At 31.5% G+C, this 18,008-nt stretch overlaps 2 protein-coding genes across 2 annotated transcripts; one reads left to right on the forward strand and one right to left on the reverse strand.

The window, feature by feature from the left end:
- The first annotated feature begins 7,900 nt into the window (after window positions 1–7,900).
- LOC118050128 (uncharacterized) lies at window positions 7,901–11,078 on the forward strand. Its single transcript, XM_035060381.2, has 3 exons — window positions 7,901–8,712; window positions 9,500–9,752; window positions 10,394–11,078. Exons 1-3 carry the CDS (start codon window positions 8,377–8,379, stop codon window positions 10,771–10,773), a joined length of 969 nt encoding a protein of 322 aa, XP_034916272.1. The 5' UTR covers window positions 7,901–8,376; the 3' UTR covers window positions 10,774–11,078.
- Window positions 11,079–14,325: 3,247 nt separating this feature from the next.
- LOC118050129 (psbP domain-containing protein 5, chloroplastic) lies at window positions 14,326–17,426 on the reverse strand. Its single transcript, XM_035060382.1, has 11 exons — window positions 17,292–17,426; window positions 17,035–17,207; window positions 16,747–16,855; window positions 16,252–16,301; window positions 16,077–16,144; window positions 15,887–15,985; window positions 15,286–15,345; window positions 15,090–15,149; window positions 14,951–15,005; window positions 14,691–14,740; window positions 14,326–14,575 (listed from the first exon to the last, which is right to left on the reverse strand). Exons 1-11 carry the CDS (start codon window positions 17,354–17,356, stop codon window positions 14,477–14,479), a joined length of 888 nt encoding a protein of 295 aa, XP_034916273.1. The 5' UTR covers window positions 17,357–17,426; the 3' UTR covers window positions 14,326–14,476.
- Between the last annotated feature and the right edge of the window lie 582 nt (window positions 17,427–18,008).

An 18,008-nucleotide genomic window follows, 5' to 3' on the forward strand; every position in this document is an offset into this window, starting at 1 on the left:
TATATAGAAAAAAAAAAAAAAAAAAAATACGTTATTTGGCTGGAACAGATGGGCTAGAATGGAATTGGAACATTCCAAGTGTAATTGGGGTAGAATTTCCAAATTAAACCAAAATTCCAAGTGAGCTGAAATCTATTTTAGTTTGTTCTGTTTTTTGAATTGGAACGAAATGTAATGATAATTTCATACAGAACTAAATGGAGTTGACAACATTGTTACATATTAAAATTTTCATTTCTTGTAAATTTTTATAGATTTATTTATTTATTTTTGCAAATTTTTAGTCATGCTCATTGCATTATGTTTTTAGGTAATAACTAGATTGATGACCCGCCTTAAGTTACATATTAGATCAATTTTTTGCTGATATAAAAAAAATACTCATGTGATGGTAGTGCCTTTAAATAAGCAAAACAATCAAAGACTTCGAGTCGTTAACTTGACTTTATCAAATAAATTCATTTAATTTAATAACATAATTAAAAAAACAAATAACAATGGTACATAGATCAAACAAAAAAATAGCTATACTTGATTAAAAAAAAAAAAAGAGATTCACATGAGAGGAGAAAAAAGAAAAGTCCAACAGAGTCTCATTATCACTTCATCATGAATAATGTCGTGCCATCATAAAGAGTTCATTGAGATGGTTTTAATGCCACTATTAAAGATTGTACGACAACATTGAAAGAAGTCGCATGCGCTGCTAAAGCAATGACCTGAAAAACAAACTAACAAAATATCATGAAGTTAGCATGTTATGCTTATATTTACTCAATTAATTTAATTTAATTTAATTTAAAAATATTTTTTAAAAAATCAAAATTTATTAAAAGAATAAAAAATAAAAAGACTCGAGATAATCTAGATCATTTTCAAAATCATTGAAAAATCCTATAAAAAAAATAACGGTGTCCAATCTCTTTAACTTACCATAAGGGAAAACATAAGCTTAAAAAACAAGGGAGAAAAAACTAAGCGAACCTAGGTAAATCTTTTAAATCTATGTTAACATCTCAAACTTGTAGCAAGTTAAATTATAGACTCAAACTTAATCAAGAAGCTCAATTTCCAATCAATTTAATGTTAAGGGATGGAATTGAAAAAAATATTGATTTTAAAAATTTGTCAAAGTAAAAAAAAAAATAACAATAAAAAAAATGATCAAATATGATAGGAAAAAACTTGAAAAGTGTTGAATTCATTAAAAAAAATCAATTTCATAAATTATCTCAAAAAAAACAAAACGAGCATGGACCAAATTTGATAGTTGGAGAAATTAAAGGGGGGTGAAATTGAAAAAAAAATTATAAATTATTTCAAATAAAACAAATAGTAATAAAAAGAACATGAACCAAACATGAAGAAAAAACAAATTAAATGGCTGCTTTGAAAACTTAAAGGGTCAATCATGAAAGTCAATGAGAAGAGAGAAAAGAAAAGGAAAAAAAAAAGTTCATTGGTACCAAGCCAAAGGTTAATAAGCTACATGCACCACCTAAAGAGTGAGGGTTCAACATCAAGGATTCAACAATCGAAATTCATCACACGCTTCGCTTGAACACGATTGATGCTCTAGTGAGTGCAGTGCACCCTTTTGAATTATATTTTATATTTATTAAAATACCATATTTTCTCTCAAGCAACTTGATTATAACTAAAAGAAACCATGATAGAATTATAAAAAAGTCATTGGATACTAGTTAAATAATATTTGCTTTTAATGGTATTTTAGGCATTTCATTGCATTTAAAAAAATGAAAATTAGAAAAATCCTTTAAATGCTAGTTAGATAAAAAAAAAAATTAAAGCTAATTTATTCATTTTATCGTGCTTCAAAAATATAAAAAGACTAAGGCATCCTCGATCAATCTGGTTATGACTAATAGACCTTGTAAAAAAATCGTATTACCTCCAATAACTAGTTTCTCAACTTTCTAGAAAGGATAAAATGGTCATTATATTATTCAAGTGAACAATGAAACCTCTCACGGTCAAAAGTGTTTTTCTTTTCTTAACCAGCTTTTGTTAATATATTACTTCTTACATTACACTGCGATTCTAACAAAAAAAATTAAAATGTAGAAAAAATAATATGTCAACCCTGGAAAACTTTTTGGTATTGTCATTAAACTTGATCTAGTGGGCCAAACTTGAAAAAGCATGTTGGATTAACTCTAGTCAACTTGAGCTCACTTACCAACTCATATATTGGTTAATGGACTTCACTGGATTCAATAACATTTTTTTAGTGATATGATAATCAAAATATAAAGGTAAAATCAAAATCAACTAAATATTAAAGGATAAAAAAAATTAAAAAAAATCAATAAAAACCCAATATTTAAGATTAAAATCATAAAAAAAGGTTAAGCCAGGTGCACGAGCATGGGTGCCCGAGCAAACCTAGTCCTTAAAACAATTTCCAAGCACACGGGCCCGAGGAAAGCTCATGCGCCTAGGCCATGCTTATTATTTTTTAGAATATTTTTTATTTAATTATATGATAAAAAAATATGAAGGTCAATTCATAATCAACCAAATATAAAATGATGAAATTAAAAATAATAAAAACCCAATGTTTATGAATAAATTTGAAAAGAAAAAGAATACACACCCGCATGCTAAGCCATGCGCGTGGCCTGGGCCTTAAGAAAGCCAAGGCACATTAGCTTGGGGCAAACCCACAGGTCTAAGTTTTTTTTTTTTTTTGTATTTTTATAATGTTGCTTGCTCCTTGTTTTTTGAAAAATAGTTGATGACTTGTCATTTGTTAGGTGAAAGTCTACGTTTTCCTTAGTCTTTCCAAGTAGAGGATTGAAATATAAAGAGAATTTTTTTTTTTTACCTAATTTGAAATTGCAAGTAATATAAGTACCGTAAAGATATAAAAGGGAAAGTACGAGGACAAAAAAAGAACTTTTCAGCTGCAATTGAAAATAAAAAACTTTAAGGATTAAATTAAAAAAAACATTAATGATACTACAGTAAAAAGACTTATCGTTGTTTTATATTATATAATAGTCACTTAGCTTGGTCTGGATGGTTACATGTAATTATTTTAGGTGGTTACATTACTCAATTGTATTATGCAACGAGTGTTTTTTTATCTGAATTTAATGAAAATTTATTCAAAGAACTTTATTTTTTCTAGTCTGTTTATGATTTTTATTATTTGTTTTTAAGGCTTTATAGTTTATTTAGGTTAATTTTTGGATTTATTTAAAAAACTATAAACTTATTAGAGAGGTAAACTACTTAAAAATAAAATATTTAATAATTCTATCTTGTTTGTATTTATTGTTTTTCTTGTATTATTTCTATTTACATCGCAAAGTCTTCTCATTTAGAGAGACCTTCTGGATGCCACCATGGATTTGGTATTTTGTTGGTTCTCGTTGATGTCTTTCACGGGGAAGAAGAAGAAGAAGAAGAAGAAGAAGAAGAAGAGGGAAGCTAAAAAAGAATCACAGCTAGAAATGTCTGGTATTATTTTTTTATTTGATGATAAAGGTATCCTCAAGTTAACTTATTTTTTATAAAAAAAACATGTTTGAAATATAATTATAATTATCTTTTAAAATGTATTTCATGTTAAAATATATTAAATTGTTTTTTTTAAATCATTTTATATCATCGTATCAAAATAATTTAAAATATAAAAAATTTATTTTTAATTAAAATAATTTAAAATTTATATAAAACACTATTCAAATCTTATTTCCAAACACTTTCATTCACTTTTAATGAGAGATTTTAAAAGCACACCCTCCACATTGATACGATATTCTTAAAAAAAAAAACAAAATAAATATTGATGATAGCCTGGTGTTTGAATCTAAAAATTTTAAAAATGAAACGAACATTCTTAATAGAAATTTCCTGAAGCTATCTAGGGGTTTTATAAAACTATTTATTATCTCTAGAAAAAAAAAAAAAATGTATTCTTTCAATTTTTTTAGATAAAACCCCACGTGATCTTATTTATGCTTAGCCAATGAAGAAGGCAATACATCAAACATGGTTTTATGCTTAGATAAAACCATATAATTTAATTTTAAATTTAAATTAGATAAAGGTTGAGAAATTTTAAAATTAACCCATAAACTAAATTTAACAACAACAACAAACATAATCCAGATTCCAGACATGTTTTATTTTTACATTTATTTTATTTTTTTTATTTGAGCTGTAACGCATCACGACCTTATTTATAAACTAGTTTCTTACCAACTAAGGAAAACAGCACACAATTCGTCCGCCATGATTATTTATTCTGTTCAGCTGCCACAATAATTCCGGTGCTCATTATCAGTGATAATGCTGGTGACGCTTCAAGACATTATAAAACGTTTCAAGAATGTTTGGAAATACAGTTATATTTATATTTTTATAAAATTTAATTTGTTTTATTAAAAATTAATTTTTTTAATATATTTTAAATCGTTTGGATGTGTTGATTTTAAAAATAATTTTTTAAAAATAAAAAAATATTATTTTAATATATTTTAACATAAAAAATACTTTAAAAAACAATTACAACTACCATCCTAAATAGATAATAATTAAAGCAATAACTTGACAAAAGGATGCATGCTTTCAGCGACACAACTATAAAACTCGGACCTGAGTTTTGCTTTCAATCCACCTGGATATATTTTTTTTTGGTATAACTAAGGGTATCCTGAGCGCTGGCCCAGACTAATCCCCTTTCGCACCGGGTGGCAAGTGCTCCCCAAGCGGCTGGCTATAAACAAAGAGAGGGGTCGAACTCCGGACCTCATAAGCGATGAGAGTGCGCTTAACCACTCCACCAGGACCCATGGATCCACTGGATATGTTTAATAACTTGATAAATGGATATCAAACTATTTTATAAAAAAAGGCATAAAAAATTGTACATCTAGAGGGAGAAAAACTTAAAGAAAGGATGACATGGATTTAGAAATTAATGACAGCAAACACGAGGAATTAAAAGCACCTTGGTATTTTGAAAACTTATAGAAAAGAGACAAGCTAGTAACTGTTCTTTAAAACGACGACCTAATTATTTTTCTTAATTACTTATCACCGTTAAAATTAAATACTTTCACTTTAAAAAGCTTAAATTTTTTTCTCTCACATATACTAAAAACTAGAAAATCACTCTCACGCATTACGGTGCGTTAGTTTATCTTTAATTTTTATATTTATGGTATAAAAAACACAATAAATTATTTGGTAATATACCAAAGTGCATATACTGTAAGACTTACTTAAAAATTGAGTTTGAAACACAATTTTGGTGAAAAAGTTCTTATATATTTTTTATAACTGAAGTTTTATAAAATTCTATTTGTTTTTTTTTTAAAAGTGCTTTTGAAAAAAATTATTTTTATTTTTTTTTTTTATTTGCTTAAAATTAATATTGTTTTAGCATTTTCAAATTATTTTGATGCACTAATATAAAAAATATTTTTTTTAAAAAAAAAATTATTTTAATATATTTTCAAGTAAAAAACACTTTGAAAAAGCAACTATAATCACATAATTATCAAATATTTTATACATGTTTATTATTACTTATAAATCTCAACCACAATTTTTACCAAATACTTATCTAAATCCAATTAATTATAGTAAATTATACTTTTTTAAAATTTATTTTTTAAAATCATAACCATAAAAACTATCTAAAAAACAAACACAACATGGGAAACACTAACGATTAACAATTATAACATGGGCATCAAACTCTAAATATAAATTTAAGGTTTATCTTATTAGGCAGAAAAGGAGCACATAAATTCAGTTTAAGAAAACAAAATATAATGATAGATTATAAACATTATTTATAATTAAGAAGGAGTCGATATTAATATTCAAAAAGAAAAAATATCATAAATTAAGTACTAAATAAAATTTAAAAAGAAATAAAGAAAAAATAGATGAAAAAGAGCATATCTAATATTAAAAAAAAATATAAATAATAAGCAGGGAATATATAATATACAGTAACAGATTTTATTTTAAAAAATATCTCGACATTAAAGTTTTATTACCTTTTTTTATAGGATTTTGTGTTATATAGATATGAATTTATTTATATTATTGATTTTTTAAAATAATAAACATTTTTGTTATATAAAATCAAATACGTGCCTTTGAACAGATGGATATTTTTATTCTAAATACATAAAAAATAGTAGACAAAATTCAATAAAATGACCTTCTAAGGAGTTTTTGAAAATAATTTTCTTAGTCGACATACTGCAGTGTAATTTCTCATTTTGCTCCCCCCCCCTCCCTATAATCCTGGCTATGGAAACCGTTTTAAAGAATGTTTAACTCAAGTTAAATTTATAATTAAATTAAATAAAATATTAAATTGATAAAATTTCATAGCACAACCAGATTTTCAATAATATGATTGATCTAATTAAATATATATATTTTTAAAAATAACAAAACAATATTATTTTAATAAAAATAATTAATTAATTTGATTCAATCATCCACTCATCAATCAAATGATTCAATAATCTAGATAATTTCTTGGATCGAACTTGCCCATTCCTGTAAAAAAATAACAGGAGTAAAGTAATTATTTTCCTACCATATATATATATATTAACAATATATAAAAGGCGTGGGGAAAGCACTGTAGCTTCCCCACGCCTTTCACTTATTAATATATTATTATATTATAATTATAATTATATATTATAATTATAATTATAATAATTATATTATATTATATAAATTTTTTTTTTAATGAATTTTTTTTGTTTGATTTAGTTTAACAATGTTAAATTTTTTTTATTTAGTTATCAGATTTTTATAATACGAATTCCGGGTTTGATGGGTTAACCTGGTTTGATGAGTTAACTCGGATTTGTTTTAATTAATTTTTTTTATTTAGTTTAGTTTGTTAATATTAAATTTTTTTTTATTTAATTATTATTAACAATATACTAAAAGGCGTGGAAAAGTACTGTAGCTTCCCCACGCCTTTCACTTATTAATATATTATTATATTATATATTATATTATAATTATAATTATAATAATTATATTATATTATATAACTTTTTTTTTTCATTTTTTTAATGAATTTTTTTTGTTTGATTTAGTTTAATAATGTTAAATTTTTTTATTTAGTTATCAGATTTTCATAATACGAATTCCAGATTTGATGGGTTAACCTAGTTTGATGAGTTAACTCGGATTTGTTTTAATTAATTTTTTTTTATTTAATTTAATTTGTTAATGTTAAATTTCTTTTTATTTAATTATTAGACTTTCATGACATGTATCCTAGGCTTGACGGGTTAATTTGGTTTGATGGGTTAATCCAGTTAATTCTGGATAAACCCGTTATTTTTTTTTCTTCTATTTAGTTATCAAATTTTCATGGCGTGAATTCCAGGTTTTACGGGATAACCTGGTTTAAAGAGTTAACCCAATTAATTCAATTTTTTTTCTTTTTCTTCATTAGTTTTTTATTTCCTGTTGGTTTTTTTCTTTGTTTTTTTCTTTTTAATTAATCTATTTAATTATCACATTTTTATGACACTCCGGTATTGCAGCTAGGCTCACTTAAATTTGGATCATGCAAGTTTAATGTTATAATTAATATTACTTTTAGGTCAGGTGTTGTAGCCAAACCCAAGACTCTTTGGCATAGCTTTGCAAAAAAACCTAAAACTTTTAAATTTTATTTATTTTTTTATATTTTTTATGCAAAAAAAAAATGACCCGAGGCAGTGCGCGGGTCATGTAACTAGTCTACTATATTTTTCGTCAAATCCCCAGCACGACGCCGTTTTCTGAAACTACTAACTGTAAATAAAAGATTTATCAAGGGCAAGCGTTCCGAATAAAGAAACTCTATAAATTCCACCCTTTCTCTCATCTTCCTTCCTCTCATAACGTTATCTAATAACGCCACTACAGCAGCGACAAGCCCTACCTCCTCTCTTTCCTTTCACATGCAAATCAAATATCCATTCAAACCCTAATTCAAAATATTCTCTCTCCGCCACCGCCGCTCATTTTCCGCCATATCCGCCTCTCATCGGAACTTTATCTCTCTTGATTTCCACAAAGAAACCCTAATTTTTGTATAACAATTGCCAAGAAAACCGAAGTTTAATTTTAACGATTTGGTTTTTTAATCGATTTGTCGATAAGTATAAATTATCACTTAATAATTTTGTTTTTTTTTGGTTAAATCTTAATTTTATATTTTATCTTGTAATTTATCTGATCTTTCATTTATTGAAACCCTAGGAATTTGTCGTCGTCGTCGTTCTTTGTCCATACGATTTTCACAAATTTCGAGTTTAATCCCTGAAATTTCTGCGAATTTACCGTTTTGTCCCTAAGTTGGTAATCATGGTGGGTGGAGGAAGCAGGAGAGATGAGGGATCGTTGGTGATTAACAGCACGAACGTGTTTGCTGCGCTTGAGACATTGAGGAAGAAGAAGAAATCTGATAAGGAGCGTGTAGGTTCGAAGAGTGGGAAAGGGGGTTCTAAGAGTGGGAAAGAGCAGCAATCAAAGGAGCCTGATCCGGAAGTTTTTTGGGCCCCGGCAAAACTTACTGCTAAATCGTGGGCTGATGTTGACGACGAAGATGACGATGATTATTATGCTACGACGGCGCCGCCTCCATCTGTTTGGGGGTCCTCGGACCAGCAGCAGAGTGAGGAGAAATCTGCCCATGTAGAGGTGAGAGGATGGATTTAAATGTTTTATGTATGTACACGTGTGGGTAATTATTGGTTTGGATTCAAGGGGTCTTGATAATTTGGATGGTGATTATTATGGCGTGGATGATAGATTGATATGCATCCTTGGCACGATTTTATTATGCTTAGGAGCTGTATGCTACATGTGATTGATTTATGTGCTATATTGATAGGGAGTTGCTATTAGTTTTGTTAATCCAATCCCATTTGCTATATTAGTCTGCGAGCCTGTTAGTTTTATTTGCAACGCTCAAGGTTTTTGTTGTAATGATTGGATTTTTTTATTTTGTGTTGTACATACCATGTGATTACATTGTGATACTGACATGGTAATTACATATGGGCTGTTATGATTTTCTTTCCAAATTGGCGGGGTTCTATGTTACTATATATATATATATATTTTTTTTTTTTTTTTTTTTTGCTTTTTGAAAGGAATAGAAAAGGTACTCTGCAGAGAAAAAAAAAAAAGACATGAATGCACTGTGGAAGACTAGCTATTATATCCTAAAATATGATTTCAACCTGAGGCTAGAGAGGAGGTCCAGAAAATTAATGGGAAGGCTGAATTATTGTGACAGTGCAAACCCTGGATCATTAGTTTTTACTTGTGCCGCACTTGAACTGTTTTTGTTTTAAAATCTTGATAGGTTACTATTTCTTTGTCTTCCACAATCCCCATAGAACGGAAAGAACTTTGCAAATGGTTTATGAAAACTTCATTTGCTGGCATGCACTGATTGCTTTTTTTTTTTTGTGGGTTGCAGGAAAGTGAGAGCGAAGAAGATATTTTGGATGAAGGTGATGATGATGTAGAGGAAGAACATGACCATGAACCAGAGGCAGTACACCCTGAGCCAGTGGTTAAGAAGACCCCAGAAGTTCCTCTTCCACCTAAGGAGACAGAAAGACAACTTTCTAAGAAGGAAAGAAAGAAGAAGGAACTTGCAGAGCTTGAGGCCCTTCTTGCAGACTTTGGAGTTGCTCAGAAAGATAGCAATGGCCAAGATGAGTCACATGGTAATTCAAGTTATATGCCAAAAGCCCAAAAGTTTGTCCGTGGTGCCAATCACGGATGTTTAATTGGCATAGAAGTTTAAAATCTGTTAATGCATTATGTTTCTTTAGATAATAGCAATGACCTAGACAAGCACATGAAACTTGTTGTTACGTGCCAAAGCTTCATCTTCCAACTCTTGTTGTTTGCATGCTAAAAGTGTTTATTCAACGCTCTCTTATTGTTTGAGCATTATACTTTACTCATTCATTCATTGATAGTATTCTTTGCTTCAATAATACATGTTGTAGTTGAAACTTGGATAGTTGGATCATATTTGCTCTAGACAAGTCAAAATGTATGTTCTAACCATTAAATGCATCGTCAGGTTTGCTGCAATTTAGCAGATAATCAATGTGCCCATGTGCACTGCTTCGATGTCCCTCATGCTTAACTTTTGGTTTCAAATTGTTTCATAATTTTACCCTTCTACTTTGTATTGGTATAGAGAGGTATTTTTCTTGTTTCTTCCAGTTTTTGCTAGGACCACGGAAGTGTAAACTGCAGTTGTTCCCTGTTATTTTGTAGCTAGATGTTTAGCCTTAAATACGCGTCTGGTGTTGAATCTCCTCTGAGAAAGAGTTCTTTTTACTTGCATCTGCAGATGCTGCACAGGAGAAGAAAGATGGGGAGACTCATGAAGAGGGAGATAAGAAGGAAAATGTTGCTGGAGAGTCCAAAAACGCCAAGAAGAAGAAAAAGAAGGACAAGTCAGCAAAGGAGCCCCAAGATCAGCCCACCAATTCAGAAGCCAATAACAGGCCAGAAGAAGTTGCTGGAGCAGAGCACGCGGAGGAGGATGCTTCTGCTGTTGACATGAAAGAACGACTAAAGAGGATGGCATCCGCAAAGAAGAAGAAGTCTGGTAAAGAGATGGATGGGGGTGCTAAAGCTGCTGCTCAAGAGGCTGCTGCAAGAAGTGCAAGGCTAGCTGCAGCCAAGAAGAAAGAGAAGAATCATTACAACCAGCAGCCAGTGCGGTAAAATGCCCATTTCATTTGGCACACATATATGGACATGTGTTTCTTGTTGTTCATATACCAATGCAAAATAAACAGTGGGCACTAGGCTTTGGCTTCGTGAAAGGTGACTTTCTAGTTGTATTGCTTTGGACAGCAAAAAAAAAAGAAGCTTCCTCTTTGGCGTTTTGGATCTTATCTTTGCTCTGATGTCATGGAAAACATAGTTTTGGCAGTTTTGTTAATTGAAATTCTTCACTGGACGGGTAGTTGAACTTGAATTCTGTGTAATGCAGCCCTTTGAAATCTAAATCTTTTCTTGTTGATGAATGAGCGCAAAGTGATTTACAACTTATTTAAAAGTATGAAAATATATGTTGAAAAGAGCATTGGTTTAAGGTGGTGAGATAAACTTGATATTTGCTAATTTGCTTTCTGCAAGCTGCATTTGGTACTTTCTGTAATACATTTTAGCTTCCTTCACTGGGGGTATGTATGCATTTTTCAAAACTTGGAAGGCTGGATCAGGTTCAGGTTGCTGGTGGGAGGTCTGGTAGAATGTTGGACTGTGTTGCTGCTCTGATGCAAATGAGATTCAGGCAAAGTTGGGTTGAAAAGAGAATAAGCTTGCTACGTGAACTTTACTTTAACTCAAGATGGCTTTTGCTTGACCTTGTCCAGCATCTAAAATTGGCACATATGCTTCTGATACCATGCATACAATCCAAGCGTGGTCAATAGCAGCAATAAGCTACACGCCAAGTTCAATGGTATTTATGGAGTATCAAGGTGAAGTTTAAGATACAATGGTAATGCTATTTTTATTTATTTATTATTATTATCATCATCATCACGTAGTAAAGTAATTATTAAATTACAAAAAAATAGTTTTTTCCATGCAATAAGTGAAACTACTTGGAAAATATTGTATTTTTATTTATTACGGAGTGGATATCATTTTTTAATTTATGGTAACAAAGAATTTTTGAATTGTATTATAATATTAATAATCATGAAATAATTAGTTAAATTATTAATCAATAAAACAAATTATTATAATACGATATGAAAAATATTTAATAGTCTGTATCTTAAAAGCACTATAATTATATCATAATATAATTATAACATCTTCAAATCATCAAAGGTTTTCATCTATCATTGTCAATATCCAATCTTTTGTTTTGGTTGGAAATTGAAAGCTTGTGCTCTCGCAACAAAAGAAAATTAAAAACTTTGCATGTTTTAAAAGAAAATATGTGCAAAGAAAAATAGAACACGGGAGGATTATTGACAATATTGAAATTCTCTCTTTCGTTCTTTCATTCAAATTACTTAGAAAACAGATTTTAGAGTTAATCTTTAATTTGCCCGTGTCTTCATCTATATTTTCATTTTCTAAAAGCGGGTTTTGATTATTTTTTGGTTTATTTTATGATTGGGATGCCTAGTCAATCTGCATTTTGGTGATTTATTAGGTGATTTTGAGATTAGAAAGTGATAATAATTTATTTTTTAAGTACTTTTTGTTTGAAAATATATTGAAATAATTTTTTTTATTTTTTTAACATTAAAACAATTTAAAATCATAATAAAATAATTTAAACAATTTTGTTTTTAATTTTTGAAAACATTAATTACCACAAAAGCAGTATAGAAGTTTCTTGGGCCCCATCAAAAGAGTTACCATTCTGCCAAGAAACTGCTTAAAAGAAGACGATGAGCTTAAAATTTAACAGCCCGTTTCTCGGGATTCCGGTTATTGCCCCGTTAAATGGTCGGAACCGTCCCAATTCTGTGTATTCGGGTAGAGGGCAGTTATCGAAAAGAGGTTTTCGGAAATGTATTTGTGTGAAAAAACACAGTGATTGGGTTGCTCAAGCTCTTAGGTTCTCGCATTTTTGTGGAAAGGATGTAGAGTTAGCAAGGAATGCAAACGAGTCGGGGGTGGAATGTGTGAAAGAGTCATTTGTGCAAAGTAAGGCTCTGTGTGGAAAAGTTTGAAATCCAAAAGGTGTTCTAACAATTGAAAATGGTGATGTTGCACTATCCTCTTGTAGAGTCTTCGGTTGGCTGTCCGGGCCCATAGAGCCTATCACCCAAAGAGGAATCCTTCCCTGCCGAGCTTCCTTCTAGCTCCGTGACCGGTTCTTAAGTCGCGATTTTGCACTTAAATGATAGCTTTCTCGAGGTTTGAGAAGCTTTTCAGTTTTCCTTATCTTTCGTGCGAACTGCCATGAAAAGAATTCGAAATACGTATATCTGGTCTTAGAAGCCCATTCTTTCACAAGATTCAAAGGGAGTATTTCTCATGCAGTAGTTGCGCTCTGTTTTCTTTAGTTTGTTCCTGGTTTTTACACACAATTATATTGACATTGATCTTTCCGATTTCAGGTGAGGCTTAAGCGAGAGCATTTAAATATAGCAAAATTTGAGCCCGAGCATGTACTAGATCCAATTCTAGACTTAGTTTTGGTTGGATCGGAGTGGCAATTGAAGATTCAAAGCTGTGCCAGCAATTGACAGGACAAACTGATCCCATGTAGATGCCCTCTCACCAACTGAGGTCACATGTGAATTTTCTCATCCACTCTGTCAACCACTACAGATGAGCTTGTACGTATCAGAACGTCCATGGTTGAAAGGTCTAGATACTGTAATTGTGAATGGATGGATCATATACATCTCACATGTTCCCCGTTTCATGTATTGTTAACTAGTAAGGTAGGAAGAGATCAAGAATAGCTAGCATTTTTTATGTAATCTATGTATGCATGTGCATGTGAATGCGCGCGTGCATATCATATCTGTTATCCAGGGTCTTGTTTGCAGTTGCAAGTTGTGGATTGAAATGTTTTCTCGAGGCAATCTAGTGTTAATTTTCCTTTCACACAGGCTGCTGGAGTATTCGAGAGTCAATTGGCAGAGTCCATATCGGAGGGTGATGGCCAGTATTATTTCATCTGGTTCAGAGCTTGAGGCTCAGCTTGGGAGACGTCTTTTATTAATGGCCATCTAATATCTAAAAGTCATCTAAAGGTCTTTTATTAATGGCCATCTAATAACTAAAAGTCATCTAAAGCATTCGTCTTGTTCTTTCTACTTTTTTCAGGCCTCCGTTGTAAGGCAGATGAAGGCCTCTGAAATGGCTACGCAATGGATCCTGCTCTACCATCTTACTAGCCGTTTGCTAGTGCTCCTACAATCTGCTCCTTCCAAACGGCTCCTTTTTGAATATTATGTTAAACAGTTATTAACAAATCAATGAAATCAAATCTAGGCACGATCGAGATCCTCGACAAACACATGTTCTTGGGCTGTCGATATCAGTTCTGTCGAAAGACTTGAAACAACTGACGTGCATGGATGGCATGTATATGGCTATTTTTCTGGAGCAACGATGTCATTTTCTTCTTTTTGAGGGCTCTGTGCTTTCCCCGCCTTTGATGAAATTCCATGGTGTTTTACGATGCTTATTAATAGCAACCTCTAGTATAGCATCCGACTGAATGTCACATAATCATTCCTCCCGGGACAGAGGAACCTATTTAGTTTGGTGACATTAATCCCACAGAGATAACAAAAGCCAGTTTGTGATTATGAATTCAACAAAATCATGCAACGAAAGAATATTACAGATGACTAAATTTTCCCTGAAACCTTACACTTGTTATTGGATTGACAAGAAAAGGGAGTGAGATATTATAAATGAATAAGATGAAAGCTTGTCACCAAAATCTCCATGGATCCTTGTATGGAGGTACATAGTCCCCTGTGGGAGGGACAAGGCGGAACGAGGCCACAGTTTTTTCCAAGTAAGGCCCCATCTGCAGCACAGGAAATGATATCTTGTTTAGGCTCAATTCAATGAATAAACCAATACAGGCATGTAACTGCAGAATGACGTGTTCAACTCGATACAGACACAAGAGGGCTGTATACCTTGTCCCACTGCTTGCTTAGAGTTGAAGCACTCAGAGAGTACAGATACCCTGCAATTGAGTTGAACTGTAAGTTCGGAACAAAAGTAGAACCACGAAATACACTCAAGATCTCAAACAAGAAGAAGAAATGACGTGGGCACAGTTTCTCCTGGTGAATAGTCATCAGGTGACATTTAGTGTTATTGAGCTGAGAAAAGAAACTAGTATTGGAATATATTTTCATGCAACTGTTTGCTTTAAAAAAAAATGGCTCCCTACCATCTCGTTCAGCTGTTGAAGCAATGTAGCGTCGGAAAAGATTTGATTCTTGAGCCTACAAATTCCCATGCAAACTATCAACAACAGAGAGCTGTAGCAGATCTTTCAAAAGAATCCTGCCAAGGAAGGGAGAACTTACATTTTTGGTGGGTGACTTGCGTACAATATATTCATAAAACCAGTACGGCTCACCATCAATCTGGAAAAAAAAAATGCCACATAACTCGTGCAACTATACAAGATAAAACATAAATGGAAATACAGGAATATATGTTTCTGTATGTAGCATTCCCAATATGGAAATCTACAAAATACAAAAAGGTTTCAAAATTTACTTCATTAGCATGTGCATCAAGAATTGAACTCTCAGACAAACGTTGAGTTGAAGTGACTCGCTGCAAAAGAAATAATGAAGCATGTTAAACCAGCATTACTTCATTCAAGGAGTTAAGCTTTCAGAAGAAATGGAGTCCAAGAAGCACAAAGAGAGGTCATGGCCAGTCCCGTCCAGGATGACAAGGCTTCTCAGATAACAACCCTGTTCACCAAGAAAGCCTCTCTATAGAATTCAACAGAAAGCTTGTGTTGGCTCTATCATCTATGATCCGACAAAACTCTACAGATACAATTTTTTGCCATTTGTTTTCTGCAAAAACATCGATGGACCCATGTTTACACTGCAATGAATTTCTAAGGTTGCTAGGACAATGGAAATTATTTTGTAGAACTCAGTTTCGCACAAATGTACGTCTTGTGTGAGATTTGAGAAGATGCTTCGTATTATAAGAAAAATTTATTATTTAATATAAGATTCAAACTTATGTTTTAATTCTGCACCTATTCTGTTTTTGTCACAGTGGTCCGGAAAATCCATCAGATATGTTTGTCAAACTGAGGACCTCTTAAATCGTAGTAAGAGATGCTAAGACATATTACCAGTGAAGACTTGTCAGACAAAACAGAATCAGCAACATCTTTTGCAGCCCAGGTACTCTTGTCTTTAGATTTTACAAACTGAAGATTTGGAGGACCTATCTGAATCAAAGTAATAAAATCATAATCCTTGAAAAAAACAACCTCATCAGACATTGCATCTAGCTAGAATAAGGTCAAATGGAATTATTACCGAAACAGAGAGGATGAGGTTATCAATGATGTCAACGCGCTCAGACACAATGCGCAGGCGTGCATCAGCTGTATCAAGTTCAAAACAATATAAGCAGGAATACATGTGTTTTTTAAAAGGGCATGTAATAGTTCATGTTCTCTCATCCCTCATATAGCAAATTAACTGAACTTACGGGACAGTGGTGCAGCTGATGAATAGCGTTCAGGTTTTCTGGATTCCACCCTTTAAAATAAGCAAATCACTAATAAAGTTATGTTCCTATAATTTCCAAGGACACACCATAGCAATAAAGAGAAGCAAAATTGCAGACAGAACACCAAATAAATGTAGTCGAAGATTTATCAACATTTCGAACACATTTGAATAATGGAATTACTGTTAAAGAGAGAAACCCAATTAAAATGGCTCAAATCCATTCGCCGGGGAACATTTTTCTAGATAGTCCAATTTTTTCAGGTATATGAATGTCTATGGATGCCCAAATCCTTTATTAATATATTCCAATTCACATTTGCCTCCAGCAACATAATCATCCAATTCATGAAAAAGTACTTCTTCACTTGGAATTGCAGTCAAAACACAGATAAAAGAATACATATTAAACAACACGCAGACCTAATGCACTGCTTCAGACTATACTGAATAGCACTTGGATTCAAACACCTACCATTTGAAGAGGAACTTCTTAGATGGCAATTCCGCTGGATATGAATAAGTATAGGCGTTTATTTCATCAACCACTGAAGCCATTTTCAGATCTTCCTCAGCAAGTATCCCTATAAAGAACTAGAAAAATCAGTGAAATTCAAGCATTTTCAAGGTATTATATATGTCTCACAAGTCCAAAGCAAGCACAACAAGAAAGGCAGTGTATCAGCTCTTTCTACACCACTCAAATCATAAAATCAATAATCTCAAACTAAAAGATTAAGGTTTCATTGAAGCTCAAGCTCACCTGAAGATGGGAAGGCAATGGATAATGAAGAAGAGAGACCAAAAAGCACCAAGTCCCTTCTACAAAACCCATTTTGTAAACTGGGATCTGAAGAAGAACAAGCACATGAACATGCCATAATCTTCTCTTTTAATTTACATTTCTTCTGGCTTAACAAGATTCTACTTTGGTTCCTGAAATGAAAACCACATCAAAACATAGCCCATGGTAAAGAACCAAAGAGAAAGACATGGATGATGTAGAATTGAGAGCAGTACCCAAAGAAAGGATTGTGGTGATGGGTTGTGAAGTGTGAAGGAGAACAAAGAAGAGCCATTGCCATTGCCGTGGTCTCTTCCTTCTTCCACTGTTATGAGCTTACCTCATCTCATCCACTTCACATTTCAGTTTCCTCTTTATAAACTGGAAAGTTAACTGTAAATCAGTCCTCCAATTGTGAAAAATAGTTTTATCAGTATAGAAACTATAAAATTGTGCAATTTTAAACCCAACTATTAATGAAACGACAATCTAGTCCTCAAGATGCTATAATGCTAAGGAAAAATCACAGATTTTATGAACCCAACATATAATTGCATATAATCTCATTAAAATCAAAATATTCTTGTGGTAAAAAGTATTCTTCAAAATTCTTTAGTATTTTCTATCATTAAAAAAAATATATTTTTATTTTTAATTTTATGTCGAAGCAGATAAACAAAAAAAAAAAGAAGCAAAAAAAAATAAAAAATGATGGGTTCTATATTGGTTTATCAATAGTTTTTTTACATTAAAATATATCATATTATTTTTTTTTGATAAAAATACTAAAAATGAGTAAATATTTTTTAATTTTAAATTCTTTTGAACCCAAAATCTATAGCATCGTTAAAGATTATATTACAAAGATTATTCTAATTTAATGTTTTTTTCCGAGATTTTCAATGTATAAATTATCTACAATTAGCATTTGAAATTGGTTTGCTTTCTTTAAT

The sequence above is a fragment of the Populus alba genome, chromosome 6, assembly GCF_005239225.2.
Source record: "Populus alba chromosome 6, ASM523922v2, whole genome shotgun sequence".
Classification (NCBI taxonomy): Eukaryota; Viridiplantae; Streptophyta; class Magnoliopsida; order Malpighiales; family Salicaceae; genus Populus; species Populus alba.

What these genes read in the sequence shown, in the direction of transcription:
- LOC118050129 (XM_035060382.1), bottom strand. Translation starts at nt 17,356, where the DNA reads ATGGCAATGGCTCTTCTTTGTTCTCCTTCACACTTCACAACCCATCAC. An exon ending in CACCACAATCCTTTCTTTGG is followed by an intron (nt 17,208 to 17,291) that starts GTACTGCTCTCA and finishes TTTTCATTTCAG; the next exon opens with GAACCAAAGTAGAATCTTGT. An exon ending in TAAGCAAGCAGTGGGACAAG is followed by an intron (nt 14,576 to 14,690) that starts GTATACAGCCCT and finishes CCTGTGCTGCAG; the next exon opens with ATGGGGCCTTACTTGGAAAA.
- LOC118050128 (XM_035060381.2), top strand. Translation starts at nt 8,377, where the DNA reads ATGGTGGGTGGAGGAAGCAGGAGAGATGAGGGATCGTTGGTGATTAAC. An exon ending in AGAAATCTGCCCATGTAGAG is followed by an intron (nt 8,713 to 9,499) that starts GTGAGAGGATGG and finishes TGTGGGTTGCAG; the next exon opens with GAAAGTGAGAGCGAAGAAGA. An exon ending in TGGCCAAGATGAGTCACATG is followed by an intron (nt 9,753 to 10,393) that starts GTAATTCAAGTT and finishes TTGCATCTGCAG; the next exon opens with ATGCTGCACAGGAGAAGAAA.